This window comes from Aspergillus alliaceus (assembly GCF_009176365.1).
Source record: "Aspergillus alliaceus strain CBS 536.65 unplaced genomic scaffold BDW43scaffold_22, whole genome shotgun sequence".
Taxonomy (NCBI): Eukaryota; Fungi; Ascomycota; class Eurotiomycetes; order Eurotiales; family Aspergillaceae; genus Aspergillus; species Aspergillus alliaceus.
The window spans coordinates 210,894-226,807 of NW_022474705.1; the positions used below are offsets into that span (position 1 = coordinate 210,894).

The 15,914-nt window shown below is 49.0% G+C and overlaps 7 protein-coding genes and 1 non-coding gene across 8 annotated transcripts; 5 read left to right on the forward strand and 3 right to left on the reverse strand.

Annotated features, from left to right (window-relative positions):
- Nucleotides 1–25: 25 nt before the first annotated feature.
- Nucleotides 26–1,686, reverse strand: BDW43DRAFT_87310 (uncharacterized protein). Its single transcript, XM_032050631.1, has 2 exons — nucleotides 1,008–1,686; nucleotides 26–956 (listed from the first exon to the last, which is right to left on the reverse strand). Exons 1-2 carry the CDS (start codon nucleotides 1,353–1,355, stop codon nucleotides 99–101), a joined length of 1,206 nt encoding a protein of 401 aa, XP_031900273.1. The 5' UTR covers nucleotides 1,356–1,686; the 3' UTR covers nucleotides 26–98.
- A 283-nt stretch (nucleotides 1,687–1,969) lies between these two features.
- BDW43DRAFT_300299 (fungal specific transcription factor domain-containing protein) lies at nucleotides 1,970–4,222 on the reverse strand (the record flags this gene model as incomplete). The annotated part of the gene is made up of 4 exons (XM_032044870.1): nucleotides 1,970–2,056; nucleotides 2,109–3,067; nucleotides 3,131–4,071; nucleotides 4,158–4,222. 4 exons carry the CDS (start codon nucleotides 4,220–4,222, stop codon nucleotides 1,970–1,972), a joined length of 2,052 nt encoding a protein of 683 aa, XP_031900274.1.
- A 1,368-nt stretch (nucleotides 4,223–5,590) lies between these two features.
- On the forward strand, nucleotides 5,591–6,982 carry BDW43DRAFT_276302 (putative integral membrane protein). Its single transcript, XM_032041938.1, has 7 exons — nucleotides 5,591–5,759; nucleotides 5,818–5,855; nucleotides 5,977–6,000; nucleotides 6,058–6,250; nucleotides 6,316–6,367; nucleotides 6,429–6,588; nucleotides 6,639–6,982. The coding sequence occupies exons 1-7, from the start codon at nucleotides 5,691–5,693 to the stop codon at nucleotides 6,823–6,825; spliced, it is 723 nt and encodes a 240-aa protein (XP_031900275.1). The 5' UTR covers nucleotides 5,591–5,690; the 3' UTR covers nucleotides 6,826–6,982.
- A 15-nt stretch (nucleotides 6,983–6,997) lies between these two features.
- Nucleotides 6,998–9,670, forward strand: BDW43DRAFT_319684 (acyl--CoA ligase; the record flags this gene model as incomplete). The annotated part of the gene is made up of 4 exons (XM_032048961.1): nucleotides 6,998–7,232; nucleotides 7,287–8,548; nucleotides 8,606–8,917; nucleotides 9,656–9,670. The coding sequence occupies exons 1-4, from the start codon at nucleotides 7,169–7,171 to the stop codon at nucleotides 9,668–9,670; spliced, it is 1,653 nt and encodes a 550-aa protein (XP_031900276.1). The 5' UTR covers nucleotides 6,998–7,168.
- Nucleotides 9,671–10,285: 615 nt separating this feature from the next.
- BDW43DRAFT_311155 (presequence translocated-associated motor subunit PAM17) lies at nucleotides 10,286–11,121 on the forward strand (the record flags this gene model as incomplete). The annotated part of the gene is made up of 2 exons (XM_032047128.1): nucleotides 10,286–10,864; nucleotides 10,945–11,121. 2 exons carry the CDS (start codon nucleotides 10,286–10,288, stop codon nucleotides 11,119–11,121), a joined length of 756 nt encoding a protein of 251 aa, XP_031900277.1.
- A 305-nt stretch (nucleotides 11,122–11,426) lies between these two features.
- Nucleotides 11,427–12,808, reverse strand: BDW43DRAFT_87378 (enoyl-CoA hydratase/isomerase family protein). Its single transcript, XM_032050632.1, has 4 exons — nucleotides 12,271–12,808; nucleotides 12,093–12,203; nucleotides 11,677–12,033; nucleotides 11,427–11,615 (listed from the first exon to the last, which is right to left on the reverse strand). The coding sequence occupies exons 1-4, from the start codon at nucleotides 12,591–12,593 to the stop codon at nucleotides 11,462–11,464; spliced, it is 945 nt and encodes a 314-aa protein (XP_031900278.1). The 5' UTR covers nucleotides 12,594–12,808; the 3' UTR covers nucleotides 11,427–11,461.
- A 311-nt stretch (nucleotides 12,809–13,119) lies between these two features.
- On the forward strand, nucleotides 13,120–13,201 carry BDW43DRAFT_t112. The gene has a single exon. It is a non-coding gene; the product is annotated as a tRNA-Leu (tRNA).
- A 604-nt stretch (nucleotides 13,202–13,805) lies between these two features.
- Nucleotides 13,806–15,803, forward strand: BDW43DRAFT_276310 (uncharacterized protein). The gene is made up of 2 exons (XM_032041939.1): nucleotides 13,806–14,454; nucleotides 14,638–15,803. The coding sequence occupies exons 1-2, from the start codon at nucleotides 14,307–14,309 to the stop codon at nucleotides 15,615–15,617; spliced, it is 1,128 nt and encodes a 375-aa protein (XP_031900279.1). The 5' UTR covers nucleotides 13,806–14,306; the 3' UTR covers nucleotides 15,618–15,803.
- Nucleotides 15,804–15,914: the final 111 nt, after the last annotated feature.

Consider the following 15,914-nt stretch of genomic DNA (forward strand, 5'->3'; position numbering starts at 1 on the left):
TATGGTAATAAGTACATTGCATGGTAGAAACGGTCGAATAGTAGTAGAATGGATGCATTCACGGAGAAGATTCAAAATGAATATTCAAGACCACGACACTAATCCCAAATCCCGATGCGGGTGTGACTTTCCTGCACTTTGGTTCTAAAGTTGCGCTCCTCGGAGCCGGTACCACCCGTGTCTCGGTCCTTCTTCAGGAATTTGAAGTCACACTGTGTAAAGCACCGGTGGTTTTTGAGAAGCTCGTACGCCGCAGCGGACACTTTGATCGAATGGAACCGAATGTATGTCTCTCCCAGCACAAGGCCGTCTTCAATCTTCTCAATATCATGGGAGTAGCTAGACTTTTCCATGACGCGGCGGATCTCACTCTTCAGGGTCTCGCGCAGATTTGCAACGCACAGACAGCGCGTATAGCCCTCTTTGAAGATCAGTCGCTTCAACTCGGCTGAAATGGGGTACGTTGGTGTGTTGACGGGAACAACCTTTGCCACTTCATGACCAAAGTTTATGCCAGCCTTTGAGGTCTGAGAGAAGCGTACAGCATCGCACTGCCAAACAAACGTGATAAGCGCAGTCTGGGATCCTGTGATGGGGATAGTATTAGCGAGACGAGCTAAGAAGATCTCAGCGCTAACGGCAGGCAAGATATCCTTCAACGTAACTGTTGGTGGGATATTTTCGATCCGGACCGTGCGATACACGTTTCCATCGTCCTTGCTGGGGATATATCGTAGACCATACTGGAACATCCAGATGTCCGAAGACGGGTGCCGAGCTAGTAGGTTAGGACGGAAGTAGAATGCTCCAAGCTCGTCTTCCTCGTCATCGAAGATACTAGGACCTTCAATAGCCCAGCGGATCTTACCGTTCCAGGGAACGACCTTCGTTTGTCCCTCGGTGCCGATCGTAGAGTTGTTTGCGCCCCAGGTTGCACGCGGGAAACTAGTTGCACTCTTCTTAAACGTTAGAGGTTCAAAACCCTGTTACGGAGAGAGATGACTTACACGCTTGGGAGTCAACGTAGGGATTCCAAGGTTGTCCGATCCGCCATCCAACAGAGCCGGTGCTCCCAGATCAAGCTTCTCGGCCAGTTTGACAATGGTACTAGCGGTGACTGGGCCCGGGATCTTCTCGGTGATCTGTGGCATAAGAGCCGGAACCTGGATGTCCTCCAATCCTCCATCCATCAAGTCTGAGCTTCGGCACGACTCTGGGACAGGAGGCACAGCAACTTCTGACTCGTCAGGCATCGTCTTGTCCTCTTTGCCTCGAGACGCCGAGGTTACGGACTTTGCCATTGTAACGAGGGCCTTGATCCGGTGGAGAAGCAGGTAAAATGGGAGGAGGGTCATGAGGATTGGAAGCAGAACACAGACTAGAGCAAAGGCGGTGCTAAAAGGCACTTGAGAAAACAGGAGAATGGCAGCCTTCCATTTTGGGAAGCATTTGCAGTTCACGGGCGGTGAGGGAGTTGAGCTAACTGAGTACAGTCATGATCTTTTGTTTATTTGTTCTGTTCTTGTACTGAGATAAAACCAAAAAGATATATCTGTTGCTCGAGAAACACGAGATCTGTAACTAATCAGGGTTACTTTGTAGGCTTGATCACTAGACACGAATTTGGATCCTTGAAAAAGAGAGTGAAAAAAAAGCTGCTTCATTTAAGCAACCAATCTGGTCAAGTTGAATGATTAATGTTTGCTAGTAGAGCGCTTAATGAGAAAGCAGAGTTTTCTCTGGGACCTGTTCCATTACAAGTGGAAGAAGTGAGGTCAAAGTGACACTTTGTCTGTGGTTAGCAAAGCTCATTTTGGACAGTTTGGATATGTTTGATAGTGTTATTCATTTGTGAATTTTTCCATCTTGTATACTCATTGTAAGTCACACATTCCCATCTAGATTTTGTAAGTACTTGTCTTGCTCGTTATGGCAAGTCTCCAGGCCACGAGGTGTTATCCAGACCTCCTTATCCGAGGAACTCCCCTCGAGCTAAGGCAATCCATGGCATGTTCTCATCACAACAACGCTGCATTAGCTTGCGAGCATGCTGGATCTACATGAGCGAAGGTCAGTACCAGTTTTATCTCAAGCACAAAGCAACCCACCTGTTTCATGCCCGTTTTCTCCAGAACCTCAAATCGCTCCTGGAATTCCATTCTTTGCCCAGGCTCATGGGCTTCGCAGCCTGCGGTAAACAATGGGAAAAGAATGCTAACCTCAGCGGACGCCCCAGACCTTATTTCTACTAGGGCATCCCGAAGCCCGTCAAAAGCCTCCTTGGCCGGCGGGGAAAACGGAGGCGTGCCTAGAACGCGGCGATGAAGGTGTAATAACCCTGCGTAGTAAAATGCTTTATCGCTGGCTATAATATCGGTGGATCCCGATTCCTGGAAATGCTTTGAGCCAGCATGTGCGCGGGCACGGAGAAATTCAAGGTCGGTGATCAAATCTTGAGCTTCGAGAACAATATTGGCTGAAGGTCTCCAGCCGGAGATCCAGGTGCCCATTTCGTCAAATCGTTCGTTGTCACATTGATGAACCAATTTCCCCAGCCTTGTCAAGAATAGCCCGGTTTGGGGGGTAAATCCGGTAAAACAGTCGACGCAGAATTCGTCCAGTCCCTCGAGTGAACAACACGTATTAATGAGATCATGGTATTCAGACAATGGTGGTTCCGTGTGTCGACAGGATAGAGTTCCCATTATATCGATATACCCTAGCCAACGGGCGAGGAATGCGCCAATACGATTTCCGGGGTACGCCATTTGCTCTTTGCGTGCAAGGAAAAGTTTCCTAGCAAGTTTAAGATGGCTTTGCCAGGGAATGGGTACTTCGAAGGTGCTAGGTGAAATAATCTTCAGGGAGAGGAGCATGATGGCCGCGGCAAGATGATTGTCCGTGACCTTCTCATGCGGATCTTCCAGTGCTACACGCAATGCAGGAAATACATTACTCACCCAATGCGCGATACGAGTAGCAGGCTCCGGATGCTCCAGGTATCTCGCACGGTGGCTAGCTGAATAGGCCAACATAAGATTTAGGAGGTTTGAATCCCCGATCGCCACTGATCCGTCAGCAGACTCGCGCGAAGTAGAATGAACAGGAAAAGCAAGACTTAGAGACTTACTTGATGGTAAGACGGAAATAAACGGGTTATCCCCACAGTCATGCGGAACCAGCATTCTAGCCGTATGATTGATAAAATGATGAAAATACATCAAATTGATAGGCGTTTGCACCAAGGTCGGTGGCAAAGGCGATAGATAACGCGGAATATTGATAGGTACAGGCGATGCATAGTAAGCGTATCTTGTACCATCCAAGCTATTCTGCTTTGGACTCGGGGTTGAAGGATCCTCAGAATGGTCTTTAGAGGTGAGGGACGATTCGATTTGCGAGTTGATCAAGTCCAGGGCATAGTTTATATCAATAGCCGAATGGTCGTCGTTCCTGTTCAAATCCAGATCTGGACGACCGCAATCTAAGCCATAATTATCTGTTACACTAGTGAGATAGGCATGCCACTTCCTTTCTGCGCTAGAGAGTCCACCATCGAGTTCATGGTCCATACCCATGAATCGAAGATGGCTAGTGGTCACTGGCTCGTGGTGTGAGACCTGCAGACGACTTTCGGATAACAAGGGACTATTCATGATCTTGCTGAAGAAGTCCTCCGTACTACTAACCAAGCCTGTTGGCATTGTTTCGGCACCTTGGCCTACACCATGCAATGCGAAGAGCTGTGGGTTTTTTGTATGAGGGGATATAGCCTCGTGAATGTCTGAAGGGCTCCCTGACTCGTAAGGGACATATGCATTACCGGCATCGGCAGGGGATGCATACTGCGAGTGAGGAACCCCGTCGCCTTGTTCGGGCGATGAGTGGCTCAATGGCTGGTCCGGGATTTCTGCAGAGTGGCGAAGGAAGGAGCTTGGCTGCGAGATAGTAGCAGGAGAAAAGGTGAAAGGGGCGAGAGACCCAATACTTGAGCCCGTATCCGCCGGCGACGGGTAGGTAAAATCGTCCAGGGAATGTGAGATAGACGATGGGTAACTGGGGATCGCCTCTCTGGACACCACCGAAGTCGTGCGAGGAGACAAGCCTGACCATGAAGTGGCTACATGATTCCCCGGAGACGATGGCCTCATATCTACTGAACTCTTGCCAGTTGTACGTGTGGAGGGACTAGAAGTCTGATCAGGGACAGCTGAAGATTCATGGATATCATATAACCCTCTAGGATAAGACGTTCCTATTGCCATTTCCCCTGTACATCCAGCCTCCCAAAACAGACTCTCAGTGATATGGTCCCCTGCAACATTTCCTTCCAAGGAACCAGGAGACTTGTAGGGCGAGGCTAACACGGAAGGGTCTGGTTGTGATATATTTGGCGGCGAGAAAGCCAGTATGAATTGTCCGGACTGACCGCTAGACTGGGAACTTGGGGAGTCTACGGAAGATCTTCTTCTCGTTCTACCTCCCCAGTTTAGCCTAATACTGTAGTCACATGGTTCATTTTGACGTCGACAATTCAAACAGGACGGCTTCTCTTCTCCGCTGCACTCAAAAGATTAGTGAACTAGCTAAACGGTGAGGGTGAGAGATGGCCCATAAACCAAATGGGGAGAATGAACACAAACCATTTCACTTTGCGTGCTTTACATGGCCTAACCTAGGATTTTAGTAGCTAATCATACACACACCGTTGCAGTCATTGAACGGTCAGTACTAGTACGCACCAGCATCCTTTACGGGACCTTCGTTTTGGCTCCGGAGCGCCGGGCCTTCTGGGGCGAGGCATTGGATTTCAATAGCGATTGGCCAAATAAAAAGACGAAGAATAAAAGGTATAACGACCAGACAAACAGATAGTCCGGAACTTGAGATAGTGCCGGCACACTCTGGACAGTAAGATCGCCATGCAGACCGAGTGAAAGCTCACGGGGTTGGTAGTATTCCTGAAGAGATGGACCTTTTCCGCCGTGTCGGACGTTTGGGTTTCACCCAAGAGGACAAGAAGCGATAATCAATGAGACACCCACACCTAGTATTCGTGATCATCGAGGTGTGGGAGGGAGCCCGAGGACTAGTTATGTGGTAGCAAAAGCGGTGGATTGGATATGTGTTCTATTTTTTTCTAGAAAGAATCGGGAGGAATCAGCTGTAGAGCGGCAGAAAGAAACCCCCGTATATAATACTGATTGTTAGTGCGGCGGCCGTTGTTAGTAAAGAGTAGCAGTTAGCCAGATGGTTGCGAACAGACAGAGGCTAGTTTTAAGTTCGATTGGCAACCCGACTGAAGACGAGAGAGGAAACACGAGAAAAGCGGAGATACGGTCAGTGGAGCATCGGATATCCAAAGATCCAGATAACCACCGGGGGAATGCTTCAATAGATAAGTGGCGGCCTATCGGCCCTCTCCATCAATCGCAGGTGGGCGGAAGGGTGGGCGGTGGAGCAGGTGATAGTACGTAATGTGATAAGCTGCCGTCTCCGGGCGGGGCCTCGGCCTTTCTTTTCCTCCGGGGACCTTCTTAGGTTAGTGGCGGGAGTCTCGGCCACCACTTCATCATCCAAAGATCCATTCGCGGTCAATCTAGAATCCTATCTATATTTGGTTCTGCTAGAGTTAGATTTTACTGATTTATTCCTTTTTACGTTCTTCTCCGCAGAAAGGGATTTCAACCATGCCTTCTACTCCCCATCCACTTCAACGGATACTCAGTCCATCTCGAGGTTTCTCGGCCTTAGTCCATGTACGTAGCGTGGTCATCGTGACACGACTATTCGGTGGCTAACCTGCCGATGTCTTAGTTGCTGGGACTTTCCAGTTTTGTATGGTCATTCAAATAGTAGGTCTCAAAGTTTCTTTAGAGATGTATATTTAGGATACTGTTTGGTTATCGACCTCTATTGGTCGCCATGAAGTTGCCTCTACGTCATTGTGGTCATTGAAGCTAAGCCTTGCTTTAGTATGCATGAAAATCCCAATCACGCGTAGGTCCTTGCCAATGTCATGGGGTTTAATCTTTCCAGTCAGTTAACTTTCTGTAGCAACGAGGCATATGGTTGGCATTTCCAGTACCTGACGGTCATCGGGTTATCCCTGTCGACGCTGACATTCGCTATTGGTTTGTTGGCGGATGTGACGTTATCGGCGCGGCTGTTTCTACTAAAGAATCTCCTATCGATATGCAGTGCACCTTTGGAGGTCTTGATCAGTATTCTCTACTGGGGTCTTCGCATGGTCAGTACGCGACACTATGTCCCGCTAAATCACCGGGTTGCGATTCGCTGGTTGACTTGTAGTAGATCGATGAGCGTTTGGTAGTACCCGATTGGGCTGTGATTCCTCTGAATGCCGGTAGGTCTACTCATCAAATTCCCACCAGTACAACTACCGCTAATACTTAGCGCTTATGAAGACATCAGTTTCCATGCGGTTCCGTCCATTGTTCTTCTAATCGACCTTTTCCTTCTCTCCCCTCCATGGACGATCACGATCCTACCCGCACTTGGCTTGTCTAGCACCATTGCCTTTGGCTACTGGTTCTGGATCGAACGCTGCTTCTCATATAATGGATGGTACGTGCGACTTTCAATGTATGCTGTCAGCAAAGTGTTGATCTTCCTAGGTACCCCTACCCAATCTTCGAGCAACTGCCTTTTCAAGGCCGCGTCGGACTGTTTGCCCTCAGTGCGATTGTGATGGCTCTGAGTACCGGTACCCTGAAATGGCTTTATGGCCGCGTAAATGGCTATGGAACCCACTCTAAACCGCAGTCTCGCCCCGGTACTATCTCGCAGAACGGCAGCCTCTAATCCGCACGAAGTTTTAGCTTTTCCTCAGTAATAGAACTTATGGCCAGCATCTTTAGCGAATGGCATCAACCACGGATCTCTATATATCCTTTCGGCCAATATAGAACATTTGCACTTATAAGCAGATAGAATACAATGCATATCATTTTCATTGGTAGCCGGAAAACGGATAAGATACCTAGAGTAACTCCTCGGTGCAGAAATTCCACACGTCGGACTTCCCCGCATTTTTTATAACCGAGATTCTGAACTGTTACCTTTACATTATAAGAGCTCAGCATCCATGGCTAAAACTATGAGTGTTATTCTTCTGTAAAAGTTCCACATAGAGGCGTGATCAAACATGCAGTACCTCCCAGAAAAAGACTACGACATCCCGAACATCGACCTCCTAACCCTGATATTTGGTATATAACCCGCCGGCACCAACAACTCCAAGATACACCACTAACACAACCAAGATTCCCCCCTTTCCTTAACAACAGAGACAACCATTCTCCACGCCGAAGCCGCAAACCCAACAAACAGTATCAACAAAGCCCAAGCCCGAACCATCACCAAGCGCTTCGCACACGTCTTCCGCGCCCACTTCAGAATCGGAAACCACGGTGCCGGAAAAGACACAGTCCTCTGCATCTCGTCAAACCAAATCCTTCTCCCAACGCTATTCTACGCAGTAATCGCCGCAGGAGGGGTATACACCGCCGCATCAACAGCCCTAACGCACCCCGAACTATCAAGACAGATCCAACTGTCCAAAGCCCAACTAATCATAACAAGCAGAGACAACCAAGAAAAGGCCCTAAAAGCAGCCCAAACATGCGGGATCCTTAGTGAAAGAGTGCTGGTCCTCGAGAGCTCTCCCCACCATGTACTCCGTGATACCGTTAACCCGGAGAAAAATTACCTGCAGGGCACTACAGAACTAGACTGGGAGCGAGTGACGGATGGAGCCGAGCTAGAAACAAGACTCATCTGCCTTCTGTATTCAAGTGGCACGACCGGGCCTCCGAAAGGGGTCATGCTATCGCACATGAACCTTGTTTCTGAGGCGATTCTCCCACAACTGGTGCTGCGGGAGTCGAAGAAAGGGATGCCGCATCTAGATGTTCCCTACCGGACTATTGGCCATCTTCCTACTGCACATATTGCTGGATGCCAGGGGTATTTTGTCACGCCTGCTGTTGCTGGGGGTACGGTTTACTGGATGTCGAGGTTCGATGTTGATGAGTTTACGGAGTATTGTAAAAGGTATAGGGTTACGTTTTTGGCTACTGCACCACCAGTGTATCTGGCTATTGCAGAGAGTTCGCGGGTGACAGATCATTTTGAGAGTCTTGTCCGGGCAGAATCGGGAGCGGCGCCGTTAAGCTCGGAGGTCCAGCGACGGGCTGAGGAGAAGTTGGGTTGTTCTATCAGTCAGCGGTGGGGATTGACTGAGACCACGGGGAGTGTGACGACAATGCCTTGGGGTCAGGCGGATAGTACGGGGGGTATTAGTCCTTTGCTTCCGAATACGAGGCTCCGTATTTTGGACGATCAGCATAGGGATGTTGAGCAAGGCATGGAAGGAGAGATTCTAGTCAAAGGACCCATGGTTACCCAGGGCTATTTTGAGTACCCCGAAGCCACTGCCGCAGCTTTTACGCACAGTGGGTGGTTTCGTACAGGCGATATTGGGGTCTGGAAGCATGGGAAGATCTACATGGTGGATAGAAAGAAGGTAAGTAGTCAAATGGCTATGTATGCAAGTTATTGTTGCATGCTTATACATTGGCAGGAACTTATCAAGTATAAGGGACTCCAGGTCTCTCCGGTGGAGGTAGAGGAGTGCCTCCTTGGCCATGAGTGCGTGGCTGATACTGCTGTCATTGGAATCCCAGACCCATCAGCACCCGGGAACGAACTTCCTCGAGCATACGTCGTAGTAGAGAACAATAGAAACATCTCAGAGAACGAACTAAAAGCCTACGTCAAGTCCAATCTTGCGCATCATAAGCAACTTCGGGGAGGCGTGGAGTTTATAAAAGTGATTCCAAAAAGCTCGTCTGGAAAGATACTTCGAAGACTGCTAAGAGACCAAGCAAGGAAGGTTATGCAGCTACGGACGAAGCTATAGTGTTGCTGACAGCGTGATTTTTTAACTGTATCAAGAATAACTGTAGGGCTCCAGTAGATTATATATCACTTGGAACAATACACACCTCTTGCAAGGTTGACCAGGGGCCCACGAGAACGTGTGCTAGAGGAAGAGAAAGGATATCGCTTCTAGCAGATCAAGGTGCGTGCAGGAATTTTGATATGTTCTCACCAGAAATTTGCGAGGACTTTCCCAGAGACTTCAGCACACATTCACAGATTGTCTTCTTGGGATCAACATCATTCCAGTCTGGTGCTGTGAAAGGGGCTGTGAATATGCATTCAATGCATCTTGTAACCAAATCCACCTGAAGGGCAGAATATCGCCAGTAATATTAAGCTAATTACGAGTCACTACTGACTATCTATAATCCTTCTTCAGCAGCACAGTCTTCGTTTGTCCTGGAGTGTTAGGAATAGTCATTATCATTATCTACCGGGGAGATGTCGATCTTCGAGACTCTTCGAAAACATCCGCGGGCGTACCAGATGACCTACAATTGAGACCCGGTGGTATCAGAATGGAGGAATTATGGCGCATGCCGTTTACTCGCCTTCCCTCCAGTTCACCAGAGCGTACAATCCAACACCATTTAAGGAGGAAATGTAAGTTCATATTCTCAGGGCGTCAATAACCGTATCGTGCATGATATCCTTATCTCTACCAAGCGCTCTATATGTCTAGTACTAGGAAAAACCGCTCTGAACTCTTATTTCCCCATCACTATGACTTCACTGAGAGCTACAAAATCTGAAATAGGTGGGAAACGGATTCAGAAACGATCGGAGTGGCCGTAGCTCGAAGAAGCCATTTCCGAGAAGGCATCGAGTACGAGCGATGGGAGTGGGCTTGGGGGTTCCTGCATTGAGTGGGCAAGAGTTCATAAATGAGGCCGGCAATATGAGATGCTCTTAGAATTGACGGCTTTCGGTAACATTAATGACCGTCAATTCGATTCGACTCGTGTCTCTGTACTGTGGGTTTAGAGCATGTTTTTAAATATACCTGCGTCATGGTTTATTTACTACTGTAGAGTCTATTGAAGCTAGAACGTTCCAACCGTAACTATATTATATCTTAATGCCGCATTGTACGTATCACTTACACGAATGTCCATGCTTTCAGCAAGTTGGATCTGTAGTGTGTAGTTGTTATATTGGATGCAAGAGAGATTGAACTTAGAGATGACCTCATACTCTTTTCGGCTCTCGCTTACATAATCCGGACTGAGTTTCATCCGTACATTGGCTGAACTTCATCCAACTCCGCATCACATTGGCGACGCTCAACTTTGCATTTTGAACACGGCCTCCTCTCAGAATGCACGCAACCCCAATCAGTACTCCGGTGCGTACCGCCATGATTAGCGGTCGCTTCTCTTCGAAGGCCCTCGGCTCGGTTGCATTCCCGTCCAATTCAACCGCATTGTATCAGACACTCTCGCTCAGGTGCCAGGCACGACCGGCCAGCACATCTGCACATGTCAAGGCTCTCCGTCCTACCTTAAGTGCGCCATGCCCTCATTCCCAGTCTCAAATGGCTCGCCCAGTCACCAACGGTGTTGCCACGATGCGGACAAATTCCACGGTCTCAGAGGCATCACGCAAGGAAGCCACCAAGCTAAACTGGAATTCCTTCTTCCAACTCCGCGCCTCTCGTCGCCGCTATTCCCTCGCTTCGTCCATTGCATCCTCAGCGGCTAGCACCGTCATTGGTGTTCAGATTCTTTCCGCACAAGACCTTGAACATATGGGTGCGCAGGTGATGGGCTTGGACCCGTTCGTCGTTCTGGGCATGGCTACTGCGGCTTGCGGTGCGGTGGGCTGGTTGATTGGCCCATTTGTCGGAAATGCAGTTTGGGGTCTGGTCAACCGGCAATACAGGCAAGCATTCATGATCGTGAGTTTTCTCTGCTGTGCCATTGCCATTGGGTTGTCTATGTCCGTGTAGAATTGCTACTAATCTAAGTTCTATCATAGAAAGAGAAGGAATTCTACGACAGAATCAAGCGCTTCCGCGTCGACCCCTCTTCAAACTCGATTGCAAACCCAGTCCCCGATTACTACGGCGAGAAGATCGGCAGCGTTCAGGGATACCGACAGTGGCTGAAGGATCAGCGTGTGTATAACCGCAAGAGGCGCAACTTTATCCTTTAGATACCATGTTTTCTTGCATTGTAACGGCGAATAACATGGGGCCCGTAGTCAAGGGGTCTTCCAGTTTTCTTCTATGGCATTTTACACTCCATTCCTTATTTTCTTCTGTGGGTCTACATCTTTCCTGTATGAATATTCTGACAACGTCGACGTGTATCTGAGCGATTACAATACTTTTCCGAATTCAATGTATACGTATTCATCATGCTTGATCATGGACACTAGCACTGCCAATTTGATACCTGGTTCCACGGATCACCTTTCGAGCTGACCATCTCGGTTCGGTCTGAGCGATGCCCCAAACGCACCTCGAGTGACCAGATCCTACTTTGTATCAAACTTACAACTTGGAACCTTCTTTCACAACCTTGGCTTTCCCGCTGACATTCGTCTCAGACCACCAAGGGTAGAACATCGGGCCATTTTCCTCCAGCGTATCCTTGAAGTTCGGCTTTCGCTTCTCGAAGAAGGCCGTAACACCTTCTTTATTGTCCCTGGAGAAGTTTCGATCAGCTTGGCGTCAAGTAAAAGGCCAGGGGGTGTAGAAATACATACTTTGAAGCAAACATATGATAGAGCACCCTCGAATCCAACAAATGTGCCTCCTCGGCAGACTGGGGCCCACGCCAGATCAGTGCTCGATTAAGTGCAGACGCCATCGGGCTGACATTCTCCGCCATCTCGGCGGCCAATTCCAACGCACGCGGGACTACCTGCGATTGCTCAGGGATGGTCTCGGCAAATAGGCCACCAAAATGCGGAGAGGTGGAGGGAAGAACACTTCCGGTAGACACGAGATACAGCGCCTTTGAGTAGCCGACCAGTCGCGGGAGGAAGTACGAGGAGCAGGATTCCATCGTGATACCCCGACGGGCGAAGACAAAGCCGTATTTGCTATCTGCATGGGCAATTCTGTTGCCGGGTTTCATTAGTTCTGTGCATTCGATGCTTATTCATGGAATTAGGAGTACCTAATTACAGCAGGTAGAGTCAGGGTCATTCCGACGCCAACAGCAGAGCCCTGCATCGCGGCAATGGTTGGTTTGCGGCACCTGTGGATTGCAAGGGCTACGCGGCCACCACTGTATCGAACTCAGTATTCAATGTTCAATCAGACAGGCAATGCACTGGAGAGGTGTGATTACTAACCTATCTCTGTGATCTACCGGCCGTTCATCTTGTCCCTTGGGGAATCCTATCTCCAGATCCGCGCCAACACAAAATGTATTGCCAGCACCAGTCAAGACAACCACCTTCACACGTTCATCTACATCGAACATCGCAAAGGCCCTCTCCAGGTCCTCCGCCATGGGCCCTGTGAAAGCATTGCGCTTTTCCGGGCGGTTCAAGATCACAACGACGACTGGGGTTGCGGTTTCAGCTCCAGCCGGGTAATGCGAGAGCTTGATGTGCGTTGTTGGGAGCTTCTCATAGGATGGAGGGATTACAATGGATGATGCCTCTGAGGACATTGTGGCTCGCTTGCGTTGATGATGAATGGATTGTTTGGAATGTATGCTGCCATTCGTTGTCTTGAGGGCCGTGGCATCGTTTATATCAAACTGGCGGGAAACCCTGTCCTTTTGTCCAGTTCAGATCGTAATGGTCGGTGTGTATGTATAAGCTTGATTAGTAGTGATCCTCGGCAGATTCGGTAACAGGACAGTTCCTGAGAGATGGAGGTCTGATCCCCCGCAAAAATGCGGAGAAAACGGTCCTCGGCTTGCCCCCTCGATTACTCTAAATATATATATTTTACTGATCCGAACCGTAGTATATACATGGCTCCAGGCAGATAACTAAGGATTACAAGCGACTCTATTTTTATTATTGCCATTATCCCTAGAATTCAAAAATCTTGAGACAGGTCGTAAATTAAATTATGCGTGTGCTCACTTTGTCCCTAAATGTTATACGATTAGTGCTGAACACAACTTATGCTTTCCAACAGCAAGTGGTGGATCATAGAGCATTAAGTTGCACAGTTTCACCATCAAAGGCGAGATGGCCGAGCGGTCCAAGGCGCTGGAGTAAGGTTCCAGTCTCGAAAGGGGCGTGGGTTCAAATCCCACTCTCGTCAACATCTTTTTTCCCCCTCATCAATCCTCTTGATTCCCTATTTAGGTTTTTTTAAGACCTTTCATATCCCGACTCCGCTGCTTCGCCTCTTTTTCCCTTTCCCCGCGACGATCGCCCATGACTCAGTAGCCCCAATTAGGTCTAAACCTATTCTAATACAATGTTGATGTTACATTTATATGCGAAGAACCCCTGCAGCCAAGAACATATGACCTAACGTATGTCTGTGCCATGTTTCTCCCATTTTGAACAAGATCGACCGGTTGCCAATCGTATGCATATGCGGAATGACAAGTATGAATGTATGATTCTAATTGGGTCAACAAAGTATACCCTTTCTAATAATTTTGGTGTTGACGTCCCACGAGAACACCATGGGGTATATTTTGATGGATCGACGGCAGTGCCTGTTTCTTTGTATGTTTCAGAAGAAAGAAGGTTCAATAAACAAAGTCCTTTTTTCTTTTCCTCCCACTGGGAACCACTGTCATGAGTTGATTTGTTGAAGTACCAAGGAAATGCTAGGTGGTTGCGGGTTCTTCCGACGCCAAGGATCAGACATATGGGAGCCCCAATTCGACGATTGGTGTATTTTTCCAACTTGTTATGAAGTTGCATTGATATGTCTACCAGCAGGATTGAGTTCCCAGCAAGTACTCCGTATGGAAACGGTGTCTCACTTGAGTCAACACTGAAAGGGAAAATGGTCCCCATAGAACCAATCAAGGTGGAGAGATCATGAAACACGGCAAAGGCTGAGCTTGTGTCCACAAACCCAAGATAGTAACCGGAGCTTGATAGGAGTAAAGCCTTGAACCATCCCCACCGCGTTGTTGCTTGTCATGGTACCAAGTCTGGTCTTACCCTGAAAAGGAGGAATACAAGTGGAGCTTCACCCGAGGCTATGGCTCGTATTCTGCATTAATCGAAAAATTTACAATGATACAGGAATCTATCTCGCATGCGCCTTCCTGTTAGCTTGATTCCCCGTTCACAGTTATCTAAATCTTCAGCTCTCCCCTCCCCTTCCTGACCTTTGATCCTATATACGACACGATACTATTATACTGCACTACACTGTACTACACTATTATGACCATGTCCTAATGCGTCCCTTCAACAGAAAGCAGAGGCTTTCACTAGTCACCTTTTCTATCTTCTACTTCTTCCTCTTTTTCTTCTGTCGCGCCAACTCCGCGCGAGACCCAGGCTCCTACTTCTTCCAACCAAGAGAAGGCTATCGTCCCGAATACAGTCTGACCCGAATCAAAGAGTCTCTGGGCTACCTCTCTCGCTTCAACCAAACGGCCGCACCCCCCGAGCTCTCAGCGCACCGCGATCAGCCCACACCCGAACATGTCGACCTCTGCATCGGCATCGTAACCGTCAAACGACCCCTCAAACAAAACATTGACACAACAGTCGCCTCCCTCATAGATGGACTCTCCAAAAAACAACGCTCCAAAATCTCCATCCACGTCCTCTTCGCCCTAACCACCCCCTCCAACCACCCAGACTACAACTACCCATGGACAACCAACGCCATCGACCGCATCCTCACATACGACACCCTCAACGCCTCAACCCCCTACCTCCGAGTCCTCGAACGCTCCAACAAATACACTCCTGAAAAATCCTTAATCGACTACCGCCTCTCCCTAAATACCTGCTACACCGGCACCGACGCCCCCTACTTCCTCATGCTAGAAGACGACGTCGTCGCCCAGCGCTCCTGGTACGAAACCACCACGACCGCCATCCGTCAAATCGAAGAATGGTCCCGCCGCGGCATCGTCAGCCCCGACTGGCTCTACCTCCGCCTCTTCTGGACGGAGAAGTTCCTCGGCTGGAACTCTGAGAGCTGGCGCGAGTACTTTCTCTGGAGCCTGCTGGCGACGGGGACGGTGGCGGGGGTGGGGCTGGTCGCGCGGAGGACCGTCAAGCTCGCGCAGGAGATCCTGAGTAATTCGTTCCTGGGGCTGGTGTGTTTTGTCTGCATGCCGATGGTGATTGGGCTGTATTTTGCGTCGGGGCGGGTGACGGTTCAGAGGCCTATGAAGCCGGGGATTCATCGCATGAATGCGCATGGGTGTTGTTCGCAGGCTCTGGTTTTCCCTCGCGAAAAAGTGCCCCGGATTATGGAGTATATGAAGAAGATGGAGGATGCGACGACGCCTAAGCCTGTGGATACGACGTTGGAGCGGCTGGCTAATGAAGACCAGCTTGATCGGTTGGCGATTTCCCCGCCGCAGATGCAGCATGTCGGCGCGGCCTCCTACAAGGAGGACGAGAAGAAATGGAGGAAAGGGGAGTACTCTGTCCGGGGCGCGCATGGTGTTTGGAGTATGGAGTTCGAGAAGGCCTATGAGTCGGTCCCGTACGGTGGAAGTATGATCGACAGTTATTGGCCTCAGTGAAGGTGTTCGGGCTCTCATTTCGGCTACAATTAAGATGATGATGGAGATGATATACCGACGATTTTTTCGAGATGCAATGCTCTTTGAGTTCTATGTGAATATGCTTATGAGATGGCCCCGCCCCATGTCGATGAGGTTTTATGAATGTACATATTTACGAATTACATAGTTCTACGCTCTAGAAAATCTGTTTTCCGATTTAAGACTAATGGGTGTCGTTGCTTAGAGGATGGCAATTTATAATGCGCTGTTCTTGGACTATTTATTGCACCGGGCGCTAGCTTCGCTTGTCTAGCT

Excerpts from the sequence above, each read along its gene's own strand:
- BDW43DRAFT_87310 (XM_032050631.1), bottom strand. The coding sequence starts at position 1,355 with ATGACCCTCCTCCCATTTTACCTGCTTCTCCACCGGATCAAGGCCCTC. Across the intron at positions 957-1,007 it reads CTACGTTGACTCCCAAGCGT|AGTGCAACTAGTTTCCCGCG; the intron begins GTAAGTCATCTC and ends ACGTTTAAGAAG.
- BDW43DRAFT_276302 (XM_032041938.1), top strand. The coding sequence starts at position 5,691 with ATGCCTTCTACTCCCCATCCACTTCAACGGATACTCAGTCCATCTCGA. Across the intron at positions 5,856-5,976 it reads TTTGTATGGTCATTCAAATA|TATGCATGAAAATCCCAATC; the intron begins GTAGGTCTCAAA and ends GCCTTGCTTTAG. Across the intron at positions 6,251-6,315 it reads TCTACTGGGGTCTTCGCATG|ATCGATGAGCGTTTGGTAGT; the intron begins GTCAGTACGCGA and ends GACTTGTAGTAG.
- BDW43DRAFT_87378 (XM_032050632.1), bottom strand. The coding sequence starts at position 12,593 with ATGTCCTCAGAGGCATCATCCATTGTAATCCCTCCATCCTATGAGAAG. Across the intron at positions 12,204-12,270 it reads CCGGTAGATCACAGAGATAG|TGGTGGCCGCGTAGCCCTTG; the intron begins GTTAGTAATCAC and ends AGTTCGATACAG. Across the intron at positions 12,034-12,092 it reads ACTCTACCTGCTGTAATTAG|AATTGCCCATGCAGATAGCA; the intron begins GTACTCCTAATT and ends ACCCGGCAACAG.
- BDW43DRAFT_276310 (XM_032041939.1), top strand. The coding sequence starts at position 14,307 with ATGCGTCCCTTCAACAGAAAGCAGAGGCTTTCACTAGTCACCTTTTCT. Across the intron at positions 14,455-14,637 it reads AGGCTATCGTCCCGAATACA|ATGGACTCTCCAAAAAACAA; the intron begins GTCTGACCCGAA and ends CCTCCCTCATAG.